This window comes from Glossina fuscipes, unplaced genomic scaffold (genome assembly GCF_014805625.2).
Source record: "Glossina fuscipes isolate IAEA_lab_2018 unplaced genomic scaffold, Yale_Gfus_2 0, whole genome shotgun sequence".
Classification (NCBI taxonomy): domain Eukaryota; kingdom Metazoa; phylum Arthropoda; class Insecta; order Diptera; family Glossinidae; genus Glossina; species Glossina fuscipes.
This window is the reverse complement of record NW_023998414.1, coordinates 15,192,588-15,210,276: the sequence shown is the minus strand read 5'-3', so window position 1 is coordinate 15,210,276 and position 17,689 is coordinate 15,192,588. Positions and strand designations below refer to the sequence as shown.

Below are 17,689 nucleotides of genomic sequence, written 5' to 3'. Positions count from 1 at the left end.
AGAGATGGACTAAGCCAATAGATTTGTGGCTCATATGTCGATTTCTTTCATTTTACAATATTATTTATTAATAAATGTATGTTTTCATATAAAATTTCATAATCTCTTTTATTTTACAAGTTAGCTTAGAATTAAACCGTGATAATTTTTAAAACCAAGTCCTCGGTAAATTCCCTGTTGAAAGGCAAAGCACAGGGTCGCTTATAATAAATAAATGGTTAAATGCCCATCTTACCAACTCAAATGTTAACTCCAATCAGCTATGTTAAATGCCCAACTTAACAGACCAAAGGGATTCAGTGCTGTTAAAGGCAAAACCGTCGGCAAAGATTCAATTCTGTTTATTTGCGGTTAAACGCCGGTCCACTTAAGTGCGATTGGTTCGTGTCTTGCAACAGTACAATAATGGATGGAACAGAATCGAAAATTACAACCTAAGCATAGATTGCTGTCTTTACTAATATGAAGTATTTAATTTCAACTTGTTCCATGGACTACAAATAAAGTAAATTATATATATATGTACTAAATAAATGACTGAAGAAGAAAATAAAACAAATGTTTTTTCAGTGCAGAAAACATCAACCTTGTGCATATTATTTCATTACTTTGTATATATTAGCTACGTTAACATCTGATCTCAGCTTTGCATGTACTACAGAAAAAAAAATTGTGTATGTAAAGACATTCGTGTATGTCATGTAAAAGTGGTAAAATTATAAACAATTTGTGGTAAAATATTGGTAACATATACATACATTTTCACTAGTAAATTTACAAATAAATTAGCGTAAAAACATTAAGAGTTAATAATGCAAATGGATGGAATGGATTCTGTGATGTCAATTGCCCTTCACTTAATTGCAATCAATTTTATTTTTAATAATTTTGTTTTTTGTTTTTTTTAGATGAAACAAGACTAAGTATATGAAGGGTAAAATAATTAAAGATTAACATGGATTCCAACTCGACGCAGCTAGACGCTACGGCAGCGGGACGCAAACGTGCTAAGCGCCCACAACCCAATAAAAATGAAAATAGTAATAAAACTTCCACACAATCTCAATTTTCAACTTCTAATAATCAACAAATTGGAATTTCAACTCTGTCAGATCTTAACCCCGAAGAATCATCATTAAATAATAGCAACAATAATAATACTACTAACACAAATAACAGCAGCCTTACGGTGGAATGCCGGCGTAGTTCTAGGAAAAAAGTCATCAAGTTCGATGTGAGAGATTTATTGAACAAGAACCGCAAGCCACATAAAATACAAATTGAAGCACGTATCGATTCCAACGCTCCATCGACTAATAAAGTGGTGTCTAGCAGTATGTCCAGCGAGGGCTTAGCAACAGCGTTCATTGGGTCTTCCTCGTCAGAAGAGATATCAGTTAAAAAGAAAAATTTTATGGAGAAATCTGCTTTTTTTAGACGTTTTTCAATATCAGCTGAACAACCTAAACAGCCGCCTCAGTTGCCTATTCCGCCTGTATTATTAAATAAAACTCCGGTAATTCAAGATTGTATTGAGCAGATGAAAATAAAACCTAGTTCCAGTTTGATATTGGCGCAAATGGAAAGCACATCTAGCACTGCTGGGTTTACTCGAAAACAACAGTCAACGTCAGCGAAGATGGTGGGAAGCGAAAAATTACAGAAACGAACTGAAGAAACCGTAGTTGCTGCACCGCAGCAAAGAAAGCGTGGGAGGCCTCCTAAGATTAAAACCCCTCTTATATCGCATTCGGATACTATCGAAAAAAATTCACAAATTTCAAGATCAAGTGATCATGTTAACCAATTAACACCAGAAAAGGCTAGAAATTGGAAGGAATATAAAGCAGCTCTACAGCAAACAACTACGACCAAAGGCTTACCAACAGTATCTTGTACAAATGTAGTTAGCGAAGTAGTTACGGTATCGACAACAACGGAAAGCACAGAAACTGAAGCGTCTTTAAAGACATTTGAGAGAATGGATGTTGTTCTTAATGCTTTTACTGCGCCCGATGTAACAGAAGCAACTGAGGAGGAAATTGTTGCTGAATGCGTTGATTCTATAGAATTATGCGAAACAGCGAATTCCATTCAGCAGGAAGTGCAGTGTTTATCACCTGTGTCTCCTATCATTGGAAAAACGTCGTTAAGTCGCACTTCTAGCAGCTCTGAAAGTGAAAATTGTTCAGAACGAAGTATTAATTCGTCTGGCGGTAGCAGTACGCGTTCTTATAGATCTGGTGATAAATTGAGAGTCAATTTGAAGCGGATGTCTTTGCACAAAACTAAATTAAATCCAACTGCTTCTTATTCCAACCAACAGTTAGGAATCGAGAATGATGTAAATGAGGATGTAAAAACAGAAAAGAATACCAATATTATTTCAACAGCGGACATTACTAAAAGCTTATTGTTAGAATGGGAAGAAGATTTACAAGAAACGCTCACAAATGAAAAAAAAGAACAGTTATTAGAGGAAAGCCAAGAAGTAATGGTCAATGTAGCGGAAGATCAACAAATCGACGACGATTTAATTAAAGATACTTTTCAAATCGAAGAAGTATTCGATGCTAAACAAAACCCACTCAAGTCAAATCAAGGCAACGTTGAGGGAATAATCAAAGGGACTGAAATTTCCAGCGATGCCAGCGTCATCATTATCGACGATTCTTCCATTTCAAACAGTGAGATATACACGAATTTAAAATCAATGGATATAGTAGAAGATAAAGATGTTAAAGAGTTTAATCAGTCATCAGCAGAAACGAAAAGTTCTCTCCTAGCTGGAGAACCGCAAGATCTAGAAGGGACAAAAACTACGGAAGAGCCAAAGCAGATTGATAGAGAAATTGTTAGTGAATATCATCCGATTTCGACAGAAATGGATAATGAAATAACGCAGGAGACGACTGCGTCGTCGAGCACTGTACTTACTGAAGACTTCATTTCAGAAGCGGTCGTTATACCAGTTAGTCCTACGCCAGAAGAATGTCCTGTTGCGGACGAGCAGAGTGAAGTATTAATAATTAATAAAATTTCTGCTCAAAGGAAAGCACCAGAAATGCCATCAGCTGTTGCTGAAGATACTAAACAGGTGACAACAATACCTAAAAAAAGGGGAAGGAAACCTCGTTTTAGAAATTTGCATGAACCGGAGTTGTTGGAAAAAGTTGTAGCTAGTACTATAACCAAGAAAGAGATTATAGAGTCATCAACATCAAATAACTTCGATCTTAGAACAGTGCAAGATGCGGCAGAATGTAATGTAAAAGTGCAGCCCATATTTGGTACAGAAGTCGTAAGTTCCCAAACTGTGCACATTCCAAGCCAAAGGAGTGAGTATCAATATTTTGAAAAAGAATCGTTAAACAAAAGCGCGGAATCTGAAGAATATGAGGCGCAAATAGCAAACGTAGATATCATCAAAACTACTGAATACGAAGAGGAAAAAAAAAGTACAACAACTGAACCTCTGTTAATTCCGTTAGATGTAATTGCAACACAGCAAAGCGACTTAGAAATAGAAGAAGAAAAGAAAAGCAAATCAAGCGATGTAAACTCTGGGTTAGGGATGGCAGTCGTTGATCACAAAAATGTTACGGACGCGATATCTAGCCACGAGGAATTAAAGGCGGAAAGTAAATCGCTAAACACCTTGTTGACGAATGAAATAACTGAATGCGAGATTGATATGATTAGAAAGAAGGATGGTTCGTTTTCTTTAAACCTCAACGATAATTGTCAAACCTTAAGACCCGAACTCGATACGAACGTTATTCATCAAGTAGACATTGAAACAAATATGCTTTTAGACATATTACGTCAAGTTCAAACCAATACTGAAGCAAATGAATTGAGAGTTAAAAATAAAACTGATACCGGGGTTATTACCGAAACTCTCAATAATGAAAAACTTTCCCCCAATGAAGGAAAGCCAGCTTCTTGTAACTTATGGAAAAAAGTCGATACGGATTCGACCTCATCTAACAGTTCGTCGATACGATCAGAAACGGCGTCGCCTTTAACCTTTAAAAAAGTTATAAGGCGTTGCGATAGACGCAATCATCGTAGTGAAGAATTGACAAATAAAACTTTAGAAGAAACTTTTGCCGAAATCACTGCTCTTAGCTCGAAAATTACTCTCGAAGTAACTGCCAGTGATTTGGCGGAAGAAAAAAAAGATATTGTAGAGCGCGACGAAGATATTAGCAAAGGTAATGCTGATATTGCTGAGGAAGAGTCATTGATCGGTGAAACTAAGAAAGAAAAGGATAATATTTTAACAACAGCGGCGGAAGAAAATTTGATAGCTTCTTTGGAAAAGCCAAAATCTCAAGAAGCAAAAGCTGCAATGGGTAAAAGAGGTCGCAAACCGAAAAATAAACCAATATACATCGGCCCGTCTTTACTTATTACTACATTGACATCGAAAGAAGAAAATGAGATCAAAAATCAAGAAATTTTAATGAATAGAGAAGAGGTGGAAGAGCCAGGCAAATGTAACAAAATGGCAAACAAGCATATTTCAATACCTATTAGTTTGGCAGGCGTCTCCGATGAAAACCTAATTTCCTTTCAAAGTGAAGACGACGATGCAAAAAAACAAGAATTTCCAATTGATTCACATATTGTTCCAAATACCTTAAACAATAATTTAAATGCATCTCAAGAAGGGTTATCAACGATTCCTGTCGGAAATGAAAATAACGTTGTCAAGCTTTCCAATCAGAAGCGTGACTTATCAGCTAATAGAAAACAAGACATTAAGAATTCTGCCAAGAAACAATCAAAGAAGTTGAAAAGCAATCAAGAAGATGTTTTATTACTCACCAATGATGACTCAACTTCGAAATCGTCGAAGTCATCCAGCTCTGCACCAAAAAGGGGTAGGAAGCCGAAGAATCAATCCCATAGCCTAACGGAGCAACGAAGTACAGCAAATGCTACAAATAGTGGGAAAAGGAAGGGTAAAAAAGATGCAAAGGTAACTTCGGTAGACGACAGTAAAAAACCGAATGTATATCCCGAAAGTTTGGAAGATAGTCAAAAAGATGTAGACGCACAAAATTTTGGTGTGGCAGCTGATAAAGTGTTGGACGAAAAGTCAGCTAAACGTAAACGTCAGAAGAGACTGAAAAAAGACTTTGAGGCGGCTTTAATTGATGACTTCAATAATAAAGAATCCTTAACGTTATTATTGGGTTTAAACGAATCTACATATAGCGTTAGTTCCCCTAAAATAACGAAAGAGCCGCTTCATACCGAAACCATCCGAGAGACCATCAGCGTGTCCACCGTCTGTAACACAGGAACGCCAGATATTGAAGAAGATCCTGACCCTCTTAAAGATATTGAAAAATTTATAGAGGCCGGTGTCAATTTATTGAAGAAAGATTACAAAATTGATGAGGATAGTATGGACGGGTGCATTCCTAACAAATCTGTAAATAAAGAAACCGTTGCGGGGGACTTAGAAAAGGTATTTGCAGAAAGTGCCTTGCAAACCGTCAATAAAATTACACAAGAATATACTGAGGTGACAAACGTTGTCAACACTTTCGAAACTCCTGTGGATACACCTATTGCTACGCCTTCGGCAACGCCACCTCCTAAGAGTCCGATCAGTAGTGATACCTTCACTACACCAGATGAAGAGATTTTTGGTGTACGCCGCTCCCACCGTATTAAGCAAATTACGAAAGCTCCTAAGGCTCTCGTGGGTCGAGGCTTGGTGCGCGACCGGGAGCGTTTCTCAATTAAAGATGATGTCGAAACGAAATCGCACTATACTCTTGATGACCATCTTACTGATTTGGCTGAAGTAGAAGCGAAAAATGCAAAATTTCTTAAAGAAATGGAAGAACGCTTAAGCAACTTTCAGGTGATTAAGGAAAACGAGTATAAGTGTGAACGGGTCATCAGTAGGGAAGCTCGAAAAATGATTTGCGATTGTTTCCTTACGGCTGAAGAAGAAGAACGCGGTGAGTTGGGTTGTGGAGAGGATTGTCTAAACCGCTTATTAATGATTGAATGCGGGCTTGATTGCAATGTTAAGGAACGCTGCACCAATAAGCGATTCCAAAAGTTTTTATGTTCACCTTGTCGTGTGTTTCGCACAGAAAAAAAGGGTTTTGGCATAATGGCCGACATTGAAATACTGCCCGGTGAGTTTATAATGGAGTATGTAGGTGAAGTGATTGATAGTGAGGAGTTCGAAAATAGACGTCTTACGTACTCTCGCGACAAGAATCGTCATTATTATTTTATGGCACTGCGCAGTGACGCCATCATCGACGCTACTATTAAGGGTAACATTTCTCGTTTCATTAATCATTCCTGTGATCCTAATGCTGAAACACAAAAGTGGACCGTGAATGGTGAATTGCGCATTGGCTTCTTCAGTCGTAAATCGATTATGCCAGGTGAAGAGATAACATTTGATTACCAATATCAACGATACGGTCGCGAAGCTCAACGCTGTTATTGCGAATCAGCCAATTGCCGCGGTTGGATCGGTCAAGAGCCCACTTCAGATGAAGGTGAACAGATTGATGAGGAATCGGATGAGGAAGAGGAGGAAGAGTCATCGCATTTACTGGTGCCAGATGACGACGACGAGGACGATGACAGCGATGCTAGCATTGCTGATCCTGAGGAAGTGCAAAAGAAACTTGAAATGGCGGCTGCCCAAGCTGAAGCTGAATTGGGTTCTATAACTATTGAAGAGAATAAAGTTAAAGGAACTGAAAAGTCTAACTTAGACGATATTGGTAAAAAAGAGGAAAAGGGAGACTCTGGCAAAGCTTCCCAGACTGAAATTGAAATTGAAGATTCCAAGAGTAAATTCAAGAAGCTCCTAAATAAAATGGCCGAAAAGGTAGCCGCTAAACAGAAACAAAATAAACGGCAGCAAAAATTAGAACGTAAACGAAAAACCGAAAGCGCTACTCGAGAAATGGGTTCAAACAAGCAGCGATTTTTGGAAGATCCCGATATTGAGGATGAAGTTGAATTTCTGAAACGCTGCGGCCTTAAGAATCAATCTGACACTTTACGTTTGTCTCGCTTAATGGTAAGAGCTAAACTTGTTGAAACCCGTCTCAACTTGCTGGAAATTTTGGGAAAAGGGGAATTACCATGTCGCCGCCTTTTCCTAGATTACCATGGTTTACGTTTGGTTCATGGCTGGATGAGCGAAGATGGAGGTAATATGCAGATGCGCCTCGCTATACTGCAAACTTTAGAAACGCTTCCTGTTACCAATAAGACTGTTTTAACTGATAGCAAAGTTTTACGAGTAGTGCGCAATTGGTGTGGCTTGAATGGACCCCTATCACCAAATGATGACTCTTCTAAAGAATCTTGTGGTGGCGGTCTCATCACGCAAGATGATCGAGCAATCCACGGCGTTGGAGAATCGGATTCCCAATTAGCGGAGGTGGAAAGATTGGGTTGCAATTTGATAGCCATGTGGGATGGTTTGCCGGAGATATTTCGCATACCAAAGAAGGAGCGCATCGAACAAATGAAAGAGCATGAACGCGAAGCTGATCGTCAGTACGCAGCCACCGCTGAGAGCGAAGCGAATAAGAATTTTACGGATCGTTATCAACGTGACCGTTTCGGGCGAGGAACAGCATCATCGGCGTACAATCGCTTTGTTAAGCCTAACAGCACAAAAATTACTAATACATCGGCTGGGGGGAATAATACAAACAGAGCCCCTGTTGGAAATCCATCTGAAAGCGTCAAAAACCTTTCGAAGGCTCAACGCCGAGAAATGTTTGCAGCCAAAGTAGCACGTGAAGAGGCAGATAAACGTTTGGCCGAAGAACGTCGAGAGTGTGAAATTAAGTGCCGCTTTTTTGGTTTAGATCCAAAAAAGACTAGGCATCAGGATATACCATTTTGCGTTAATCCCCAAACGGGACAATGGTATTCAATGGATCGAAAGCCTATTCCTACTCCACCCAGTTACGCCCATATTCAAGTACCCGTAAAGCCGAAATCAACTGATCCGGCAGATTATCAGTTACCACCAGTTGTTGCCACTTTGCCACCTCATTGGAAATTTGCCATTACACCTCAAGGCAAAATCTATTACTATCACATTAAATATCGAATTTCGCAATGGGAGCCACCGACTCCCACTCAGATGCAAAATAGCGAAATAGAAGAGGATGACGCTGATTCTGATAACGAACTTACGAACGCTGGCGATAGCAGTGAGGACGATGATGAAATATTGATTGGTATGGATGAGGCTCAGTTGAAAGCGTACATTGACAAGAAAGTAGAAGATAGGCGTCAAAAACGTTATCAACGTTTGGTCGATGAAAAATCGATTAGTGTAAGAAGCAATAATAAACTATATGCGACATAAGTATTATATATATATATATATATATATATTAATTTGTTGTATTTTGCATTGCAGCCACGTCGCGAAGAGGACCGCATCTACAATCAGATGGAAGTGCGGAAATATAAGGAAAATAAAGAAAAAATACGCAAACGTAAAGAAGAAATTCGGCGCAAACGAGCCGAAGCTCTGCGGCAAACAACTGCTAATTCAAGCAATGTAGGACTGGCAGTGGAATCAACTAATGCTGCAAGTAAATCGCAAAATGAGAGTGTCGACGAAGTAGCAGGTGTTTTGCCAATACAAGACTATTTACTGTCCTCAGACGAGGAAGAAGCTGACATTAAAACTGAGTGTAACAATAGCCCGTTAATAGACAAAATTGTTGAAGGAGATAAGATTGTGGATGAATTAGATGCTTTGACTACCAAACGACCATTGAAAAGAGTGTTACCACCACATCGTGGCTTGGAAGAGGCTTCTACTAGTTCAGCGTGTACAACGACAGCCTCTGAAAAAACTGAAAGTAAAAAACGCAAATTGGAAAAGAAAGATAAAAGGTAACAAATTTGCATTATTGAAATATATTTTCATTTTCAATTCAATTTTTTAGAAAAAATAAAGAAACTGATGCTAAATACCGCAAATTGAAGGAAAAGTTTCGATGCGAAATTGCGGGTATTATCGTACATTATTTGAAACCATATCGCAAAGATTCCTGCAAGAAGGGACGCATAAAGAGTAATGAAGATTTCAACCATTTGGCACGCAAGGTATTAGAAAAAAAAAAAAAAAAAAAGAAAATTTTTTTATGCAATTTCTCTTATAGCTCACACACTTTGTTATGATCAAAGAATTGAAATATTGCGAATCGGTGGGCCAAACTTTAGTTGTAACGGAATCAGTAAAAAACAAATCACGAGAATTCATTAAAAAATATATGGCCAAGTACGGCGAAGCTTATGTGAAACCTAACAATGACCCAGAATTTAAAGATATACCTTACACTTTGTAATGCAATACAACTTCAAAATGTAGAGCGTTAAACGCGTTTAGCATTTCTTGTAGTTGTAGAAACTTTCGTATTTAACAATAAAGCATTGCGTAATTTACCAAGCAATTGGTGAAAACAAGTTTATTATTCCAAATGTATTTCATGTCATTAAAAAAAAAGAACACGCACACTGTAAATCGGTTCATTTCAACTATAGTGAGGAGGAATTTATGAGCTTTCCTCAACATTGTTAACTTCAGCAGGATGTGCACGGTTGGGGTTATCGGGCTTCATTGCGGGAAACAGGAGAACCTCCTATAAATACAAAACAAGTCATTCATATTTTTCCATTGTGATTAAAATTTCTCAACTCACTTTAATATTATTGGAATCGGTAAGGAACATTGTTAATCGGTCAATGCCCATTCCCCACCCACCAGTCGGCGGCAGGCCATATTCTAAGGCAGTACAGAAGTTCTCATCCACCAATTGAGCTTCATCATCACCGGCTGCCTTGTCGTTGGCTTGCTGCTCAAAGCGTTCTCTTTGCACCACGGGATCGTTTAATTCGGTGTACGCATTGCAGATTTCTTTCTTCATTACAAATAACTCGAAGCGTTCTGTTAGACCGGGAACGTTGCGATGGTATTTCGCAAGGGGAGACATAATTTGTGGGTGGTCACAAATAAAGGTGGGATTAATACAATACTCCTCAACAAATTCACCGACAAGTTTATCCAGCAAGCGCGCGGTTGTTCTTGGAGCCGGGCATTCAACGTTATGATTAGCGCATAATTGGGATAAGAATTCATTGGTTTTTTCATTGGCGAATTCGGAGGCTGGAGGAAAACTTACTTTCAGTTTTTCCTCTAAAGTGGTTATCATGCTGACTCTTTTAAAGGGCGGAGTGAAATCAATTTCTTGAACAGGGCCTTCTGCACCCTCTGGATGATATTTGATTTTATAAGTACCATGAATAGCTCTTACCATGCCAGATACCATTTGCTCTGTAATTTCCATTATGTCATGATAATCAGCATAAGCCATATAAAATTCACATGTAGTGAATTCAGGATTGTGTGTCATATCGATTCCTTCGTTACGGAATTGTCGGCCTATTTCGTAGACGCGATCGAGACCGCCAACTATTAACATTTTATGATACAGTTCAGGAGCAATGCGCATAAACAAATCCATATTGAGTTCATTATGATGGGTGATAAAAGGTTTTGCAGTAGCACCGCCAGGTATCATATTCATCATAGGGGTTTCAATTTCCAAGAAACCCATGCCATCGAGAAATTGGCGTATGTAAGATATAACCTACGCAAACGAAATACGATTAAATTTGTACAAACGCTCATTTTTGTATGTAAACTCACTTTAGCCCGTGTATGGAAATTTTCACGAACTCTATTATTAAGAATTAAATCCAAATAACGCTGGCGATAACGAGTCTCTTTGTCTTTGAGACCGAAGTGTAGATGAGGGAGCATATGCAAGCAAGGTGATAATAATTTAATCTAGCAAAACCACATAAATTAAGAAAAGTTTTTTTTTTTGAAAGGTAAAATAAATTACTTCTTGTGGAACGATAGACAATTCGCCTTTCTTAGTCTTGGCTGGAAAACCGTTAATACCTACAATATCCCCACGTCTGATTTTATTTGTGTCTATTTCAAAGGCAGCAGTTCCACTTCCATATAACTTAGCATTAGCCATGACTTGTAGCTTAACCCCTTCACCTCGTAAATCGTAGAATATCAATTTAGCTCCCGATTCCCGTATAGCATGAATGCGGCCGGCAATACTATATAAATTGATTGTCGCTTTTTAAACAGTTTTTAAATTTAATACATTAACAAACCTTAATTTTTCATTCTCCAACATTTCTCCCTCCTTTAAATGGCTGTATTTATTTATGTATTTTTCTAATGAAATACTAACATTGAACTTATGAGGATAAGGATCAGTTTCAGGAGATTTCTTGAGTTCTGCCACAGCCGCTGAACGTAACTTAAAGTACTCATTTGGTGAAATTTCTTCTTCGGCTGCAGTAGATTTCTTTTTTTCCATTGGTTTAGCTTCAACCTTTTCTTTAGCTTTCTGTTCTTTTAAGCGGCACTTAAGCTCACTATAAATTAAACAAGAAATTATTTTGAACAACTTTACAAAAAAACAACAAAACAAAACGTACAGTTTGGTCTTTTTACAAGATATCTGCGTGTACTCTGAAGTCATTAATCTACTCGGAGGGAAGCAAATAAAATACTTTGCTTTAAACGATAAATGACTTCTTAGACAAGGAATATGATGTAATTTTTTGAAGGTTTTGACAAGTCCCAACATTTTCCATAAGTGATTGGAGATTTTGCATTCAAAAGTTTTATTGATTTCGTGAAATAATAAATCTTCTTTTATTAAACTCACTTTGTACATATATTGCTTTTCTTAGAATTCTTTTAAATCATACATTCGTATATATTTAAGGACCGTTCCTTCAATTGAATGCCTTATTTGCAAAGATATTTACTATATCTTGAGAAATTTCATGTGCAAATAGCACTTTTTTTATAACCTCAATTTTCTTTTTAAACCACACGTTCCATATGACAACACAGCAAATTATGTTTCACTTATTGTCATTAAGTTGAAATACTCACGGTTTGGATATTTCAGCAGTTGTATCCATTTTTGTCTTCTAAGTAGACGAAATCAAATCTAATTGCTTTTAATTCCTGAGTTTAATAATAATTAAAGTAAATTTGCGTACGAAACTCAAAACCTGACTCTTTTTGCATACCGTCAGGCAAACGTTGATGCACTAGATTATTAATTCTATAGTCCGGCAATATTTTAAAGAGTTCGCGAAGCAGCTTACAAAATACAGCTGAGATTGACGATACTAAAAAGTTTCTATTGGCAGTTCTGTATATGCGTAGTAGGCATAGTTTGTAATTTGTTAGCAAAAGTTAGGAAATTTTTTCCAAAATTTTTCGCTAGTAATTTATAAATTTACAGCATTTCTCAAATCGACGTTAAAACAATCATGTGTTCTAACCAATACCGTATAAAAAAATAAAAATTGAATAAAAAGCTAATAAATTATAATTCGGGTTTATTTGAAATGTTATAAAATTAAAGGACATGGAAATTGGAAAATATCAGCTTCTTAAGCGTATGCAGTTTAATATTTTGCCTTTTTGATGTAGTTTTATTGCAAATATGGAAAGTTGCAAAAAAAAAAAAAAGCAATGGCTTAAGAAAATTTTCAACAGACCTAATTAGAGCAGCCCTTCGAAAAATCTATAAATCAGAAAGAAAAATATTGGAGCATAAAGGAGAACAGTAAAAACGAGAGCAGAAAAAATGAGCAAAACAAAAAACTAGAAAAAATAAAATCTATTAGTGTACAGTTTACGAAAGAGAAGGGATTTTTTTTCATTTAGACTGCAGCATAATGCGTTTTACAAGGAACAAATAAATAAATGGGTAAGTGTCAGGAGAAGCAAATTAATGCAGCGAATAGACGCAACAGAGAACGTGCCGGTGGTAGAAGGTGCAACATTACCGCCACCGGCAACAAGTGTTGAGAATGAGTGTGGTGTAAGTAGAGACCAGAATAATGGTATTGACGGCGGATGCAATGTAAACAAACTCGTTGTTAATACCACGAATGTGCATGCAAATGATGTAGATGAGGAAGATGACGATGAAGAGAGCACGTTTTATGAAGCGGCCGGTGAACCGGAACTATTATCATTTGAAAAAGCTTTAAAAATAACAAATGACGTCACTTGGTCTGAAGTAAATAAATCTGAAAGCATAATAACAAACGATTTGCAATCGCAACAGCTTTTAGGTATGAATTTGCGATGTGCAATTACGGCATATGACGAAGGTAAGTCAATACAAAGCCGTTCAATGGAAAATAACAAAACGCATTGCATTGAATTCGAAGAGGAATGCGAAGGTGCAGTAGGCATAACTTGTCCTAAAGAAGATTCAAACCTAGCTTTTAAGGAAGCCGGTTTACCACCTCCGCCCTTGCAAATTTCGAACGAATTTGAAGAGACATTTATTGTATTGCGCCGAAAACGTGACAAAAGTAAGTATGAGATGGTTGCTTGTTTTCAGCCAAGTTATTAAATGAAATTGTTAATTGTAGACTTAAAAGACTTTAATCGCATTAATCAAACTTGTCATGCCAGTTTTGAAGACGAGCAAGGTCAAAAGCAACGGCAACAAACTTTGTTAACTACAAAGTCTTGTGAAAACCCGGCCACGTCTACGACTTTATCCCCGACCAATTCTTACAATGGCAGTATTGGTAGTGATGGCGGCGGTAGTGTGGGTGGAGGTGCTAGGCGTAAATCGTGGACCTTGTCGCCGCAGAGCGGCAGCTCTACACCATTAAGCGGTGCTAAAAAGAAAGAGAAGCGCTCTAGTGTTAAGTCGCCAGCATCCTCTACTCCAACAGCGGCTACGGTCACGGATTCTTTTAACTTATGGGTGGCTAGAGAGTGTTTTGAAACGGTGCCGGCGGAAACGGTTTACGAAGTTGAAAACACGGTATCTAATTTAGTGGGGTCAACTGGCCTGACAATTGACGAAGAAGCTGATGAAGAAGCGGCAGCCGTCGAAAGTTTATTAGGGGCCGCGGCGGCTCTTCATGCTAGTGCCACTGCCAGTAAGGAATTATCTCATATACACAGAAGACAAAAACATTTGCGTCAACCTCAACATCGCCCCCTTGAACGCTCTTGGCCCCCGCGAGCATTAGGCAGAGATTTTCGACTGCAAGGGGAAGTATTTAAATTTGATATTTTGGATACTGACGAAAGTTTAGATGAATTTGGAAGTATGCAAAGTACTTTCGGCAGCATTTCGAACAGTGCCAATAATTCCCCTCTTCTGCTGCTGAATAGTGCCAATTCCAGTAACTCTTCGACTACAAGTCCTCAGTATGAACTCTATAACACGTCTTCTCCACCACCTATGAAATTTAAACCATTAATCAAAAAAAAAATCGGTCCAGATAGTTATATTAATACGATCTCTACAAAAAAAGTGCCCGCTACGGATTCATACGAATTTCCCACATTCCCAGTGAAAGATAGTAGTTCCTCTGAACAATTTCCGCAAGCTCCTATTCGTCAGCATAGGCCACTGACACGTACATTGTCTAATGGAAAGTCCGCTTATGAGGAGCGGCAACAATCGCAACCGCATTCGCCCAGTCGTTTGATGCTATCACCAAAACGTCATCGCAGTCCACCGTCGGGCTGTTCAACACGTAGTGCTTCGCCACTCGATTTTCAGTTGAGTCCAGAGGCTCAACAAGTGTCCTCAGTACCACTTGCTACGCCTGTGATACATCCTCGTCCACAGCAGCGCTTATTAAAGCGTGTAGGGGGTGTAGGAGCAGGTGTGACGACTGCAACAGTACCATCTAATCTTATCTGCCCTCCTACACCAACACATCATGCGCGACGTCATGCACGTATGCAATCTGCTGCACCTTTAAATAATAATTTGGAAGACAGCTATATAGGTTCTACTAGTGGTACAAGTGGGCATTTGGTAGATTATAATTACGTGAGTAGCAGAACACCGCCACCTTCTTCACCAGCTTTGAATAACGCAACTTGTGATAGGGATCGTATACGAACAGCTGATATAGTACAACTTAGCGCTGGAACAAGTACTAATCACGCAGCCATTGAACTAATTGACAACAACGATGATGATGATATTAGCGGTGAAGACTTAGGAGTAGTTCATATAACTAGTACAAGATTGCCTTCTATACCGGAAAGAGAAGCAGCTGGCGGTTTATTACGCACCAGCGGTATTTTTGGTGTGGAAGCAGAATCAAGCGCCACTGGTGGCGCAGCCGAACCTTTACCTCCCGCTTGGGAAGCTCGTATGGATAGCCATGGTCGTGTATTCTATATAGACCATACAACACGCACAACATCCTGGTTACGTCCTGGTTCAAACGGTTCATCTGCCTTAAACGATCATGGTGGACGTGAACAGCACCATCGCCAGCAGTTGGACAGGCGTTATCAATCAATACGTCGAACTATTACCAGTGAGAATCGTTCTTCCACTGCTGGTGCGACTGGTGCAAGTAATGATAATCATTTGCACCACACTGCCTACTCACATGTTTCACAACTCTCGCACGCTTTCATTCAAAATAATAATCAATCAAATAATACTGCCGTCATCAACACCAATGGAGCTGCGGCAGCTGCTGCCAATATGCAAACCCTTAATAATCTGTTCCCACATCCTGCTGTATTGATGCTCTGCCGTCCCGACTTTTATTCTATGTTACATACCAACGAAGATGCCCTTGCTATTTATAATCGCAATGCTGCCCTTAAACACATGGTTATACGTATACGTCGTGATCCTTATAGCTTTCAACGTTATCAATATAATAAAGATTTAGTGGGCTTGGTAAATTCTTTTGCCCAGCTTAATCGCGATTTACCATCCTGTTGGGAGACAAAGCTCGATCAGTCTGGCAAGCAGTTTTTCATCGATCACAAAAATCGGAAAACTTCATTCATGGATCCGCGTCTGCCCATTGAATGTCCACGCATCATACGACATCGTCAACAGCACTATGATACTTTGGATGGGAATTGTATGTCTTCCTCAGTAGGGTTACCTCCACTACCACCACCACGACCTACAACATCATCGCGTCATACCCAGAATATGCAGAACGATAATACAACTCCGGGCTATAACGGCTTTCAAAATTGCGTTGCTAATACTAGCGGAGGTACCAGCAGTTACAGTGAGGTCCCCGTTGCTTATAATGAAAAAGTAATTTGATAAGATTTTTAGATCTATTTCCTATTATGCAGTTGCTGGGTAGATTTTTATATTAATCCATGACTCTCAGAAATGCGAATTAGCGATCCCATAATATTCTTAAACAGCGCAAATTCCTAGGCGCCGTCGACCATATCTGTCTGTTCGTCCGTTATGTGTACGTGGACTAGAAAACGAAAAACATAAAGCTTCAAACTAGCCATATATGGTTTTAGTTGAGAGCTAAAGCTCATATTTAAAAATGGACAAACATGGCAAAGAACGATAACTTAAAAAGTTATTACTTACGCGAGCTAAAATTAAGTAAGAGAATATATGAAAGTCATATGCAGAGATTATCACTCTGCAGACATACTAACTGTAAGCGAAAAAATTTCAACTTGGAATCGATGCTGCACATATTGATTTAAAGAAAGACTCAAATATTTGATGGCCTGAAAAGCATTACGCGAAAGCACTACCATAATTAATGAAATATTTGGCAATTTTTTTTTTTTTTTTGATATTAGTTAGAGGTTATAGGTTGTCTTGTTAATCGCTTTCTTTCGTTTTGTCAATTGCAGGTTATCGCTTTCTTACGTCAACCTAATATTATTGAAATTTTACGAGAACGTCAAGGACAAAATAATGTTTCGCGTTCATTACGTGAAAAGATTAACATTTTAAGAGTCGAAGGCGTTCCTGCATTGGAAAGATTTTCACATGATCTGCAGTTAACTATGTTATTGAGGTAAGCGTTACGCGTATTAAACGTAGAATGTTGTTCACCCTTATATTTCTTTGCAATGAAAGGAATTGGAGTTGGTGATATTTTGATATTTGGGTTACACATGAGAAGCTATTGTTAAAATCTTTTAAAAATTTTGCTCAAGTTATTTGAGTGGTATTCACAGAAAATGACACTAACAATGTCGACAGAAAGAAAATGAAAATTGAATCAAGGAGTCCACTTATAGGTGGACTTTTCAAGAAAAGTGATTTTGAGTATTTAAGTGCTAATGAGTATTTTGGGTTTGATTTGACAACAAGTAAAGCATCAACATGAGTAGGGCACACTTATCTACAGCACTCTTCGAACAGAATAAGAAAGTTATGTCCGCATTAAGGCAAATGTTGGATATACTCCACCTCCGACTAATAAATAAAGCTTGTTCTTTTTTTTCATGTTTTACCTTCGTAACTGCGGTTGTGCCGATTAGCTCATCGGAAGATGGAATCCTTCAGTGTATCTTCAAAGTATTAGTTCAATCAGCCTACGTTTTTTGCTCATTGTGGGCATGCTTTTACGTGGATCGCTCTCATTTTTGAAACGAAGTTTTAACCCTTCTTGGCAAATACTTCCTTTAAAACTTGCTAAAAAATACGTGTTTTAAATAGATCACTGCATTGTTCTATATAATTTATCTTAAAGAATTAAATTCTTGGATTAAAAAGGAATGAGCAGTAGCTTTTAAGATTACCGAGCCTGCAGGGTG

At 38.2% G+C, this 17,689-nt stretch overlaps 3 protein-coding genes across 8 annotated transcripts in view; 2 read left to right on the top strand and 1 right to left on the bottom strand.

Annotated features, from left to right (window-relative positions):
• Positions 1-633: 633 nt before the first annotated feature.
• LOC119631258 (probable histone-lysine N-methyltransferase CG1716) lies at positions 634-9,395 on the top strand. Of its 4 annotated transcripts, none has more exons than XM_038023309.1 (5): positions 634-743; positions 909-8,353; positions 8,441-8,925; positions 8,979-9,138; positions 9,195-9,395. In XM_038023309.1, exons 2-5 carry the CDS (start codon positions 956-958, stop codon positions 9,378-9,380), a joined length of 8,229 nt encoding a protein of 2,742 aa, XP_037879237.1. In that variant the 5' UTR covers positions 634-743; positions 909-955; the 3' UTR covers positions 9,381-9,395. The 4 variants fall into 4 exon arrangements, with proteins under 4 accessions (XP_037879237.1, XP_037879247.1, XP_037879255.1 ...); XM_038023319.1 differs by having other exon boundaries at positions 635-732; XM_038023327.1 differs by lacking the exon at positions 634-743 and adding an exon at positions 767-841.
• Positions 9,396-9,473: 78 nt separating this feature from the next.
• LOC119631278 (lysine--tRNA ligase) lies at positions 9,474-12,151 on the bottom strand. Of its 3 annotated transcripts, XM_038023359.1 has the most exons (7): positions 12,023-12,151; positions 11,557-11,652; positions 11,227-11,493; positions 10,941-11,169; positions 10,742-10,882; positions 9,735-10,682; positions 9,474-9,674 (listed from the first exon to the last, which is right to left on the bottom strand). In XM_038023359.1, the coding sequence occupies exons 1-7, from the start codon at positions 12,049-12,051 to the stop codon at positions 9,588-9,590; spliced, it is 1,797 nt and encodes a 598-aa protein (XP_037879287.1). In that variant the 5' UTR covers positions 12,052-12,151; the 3' UTR covers positions 9,474-9,587. The 3 variants fall into 3 exon arrangements, with proteins under 3 accessions (XP_037879287.1, XP_037879294.1, XP_037879277.1); XM_038023366.1 differs by lacking the exon at positions 11,557-11,652 and having other exon boundaries at positions 12,023-12,149; XM_038023349.1 differs by lacking the exon at positions 12,023-12,151 and having other exon boundaries at positions 11,557-11,949.
• A 237-nt stretch (positions 12,152-12,388) lies between these two features.
• The window catches only part of LOC119643578 (E3 ubiquitin-protein ligase HECW2-like), a 28,505-nt gene continuing 23,204 nt past the window's right edge, over positions 12,389-17,689 (top strand). Inside the window, exons 1-3 of the mRNA XM_038043289.1 lie at positions 12,389-13,467; positions 13,528-16,205; positions 16,778-16,944. Coding sequence (XP_037899217.1) covers positions 12,876-13,467; positions 13,528-16,205; positions 16,778-16,944 — 3,437 coding nt within the window. The 5' untranslated portion in view covers positions 12,389-12,875. The remainder of the gene's footprint in view (positions 13,468-13,527; positions 16,206-16,777; positions 16,945-17,689) is intronic.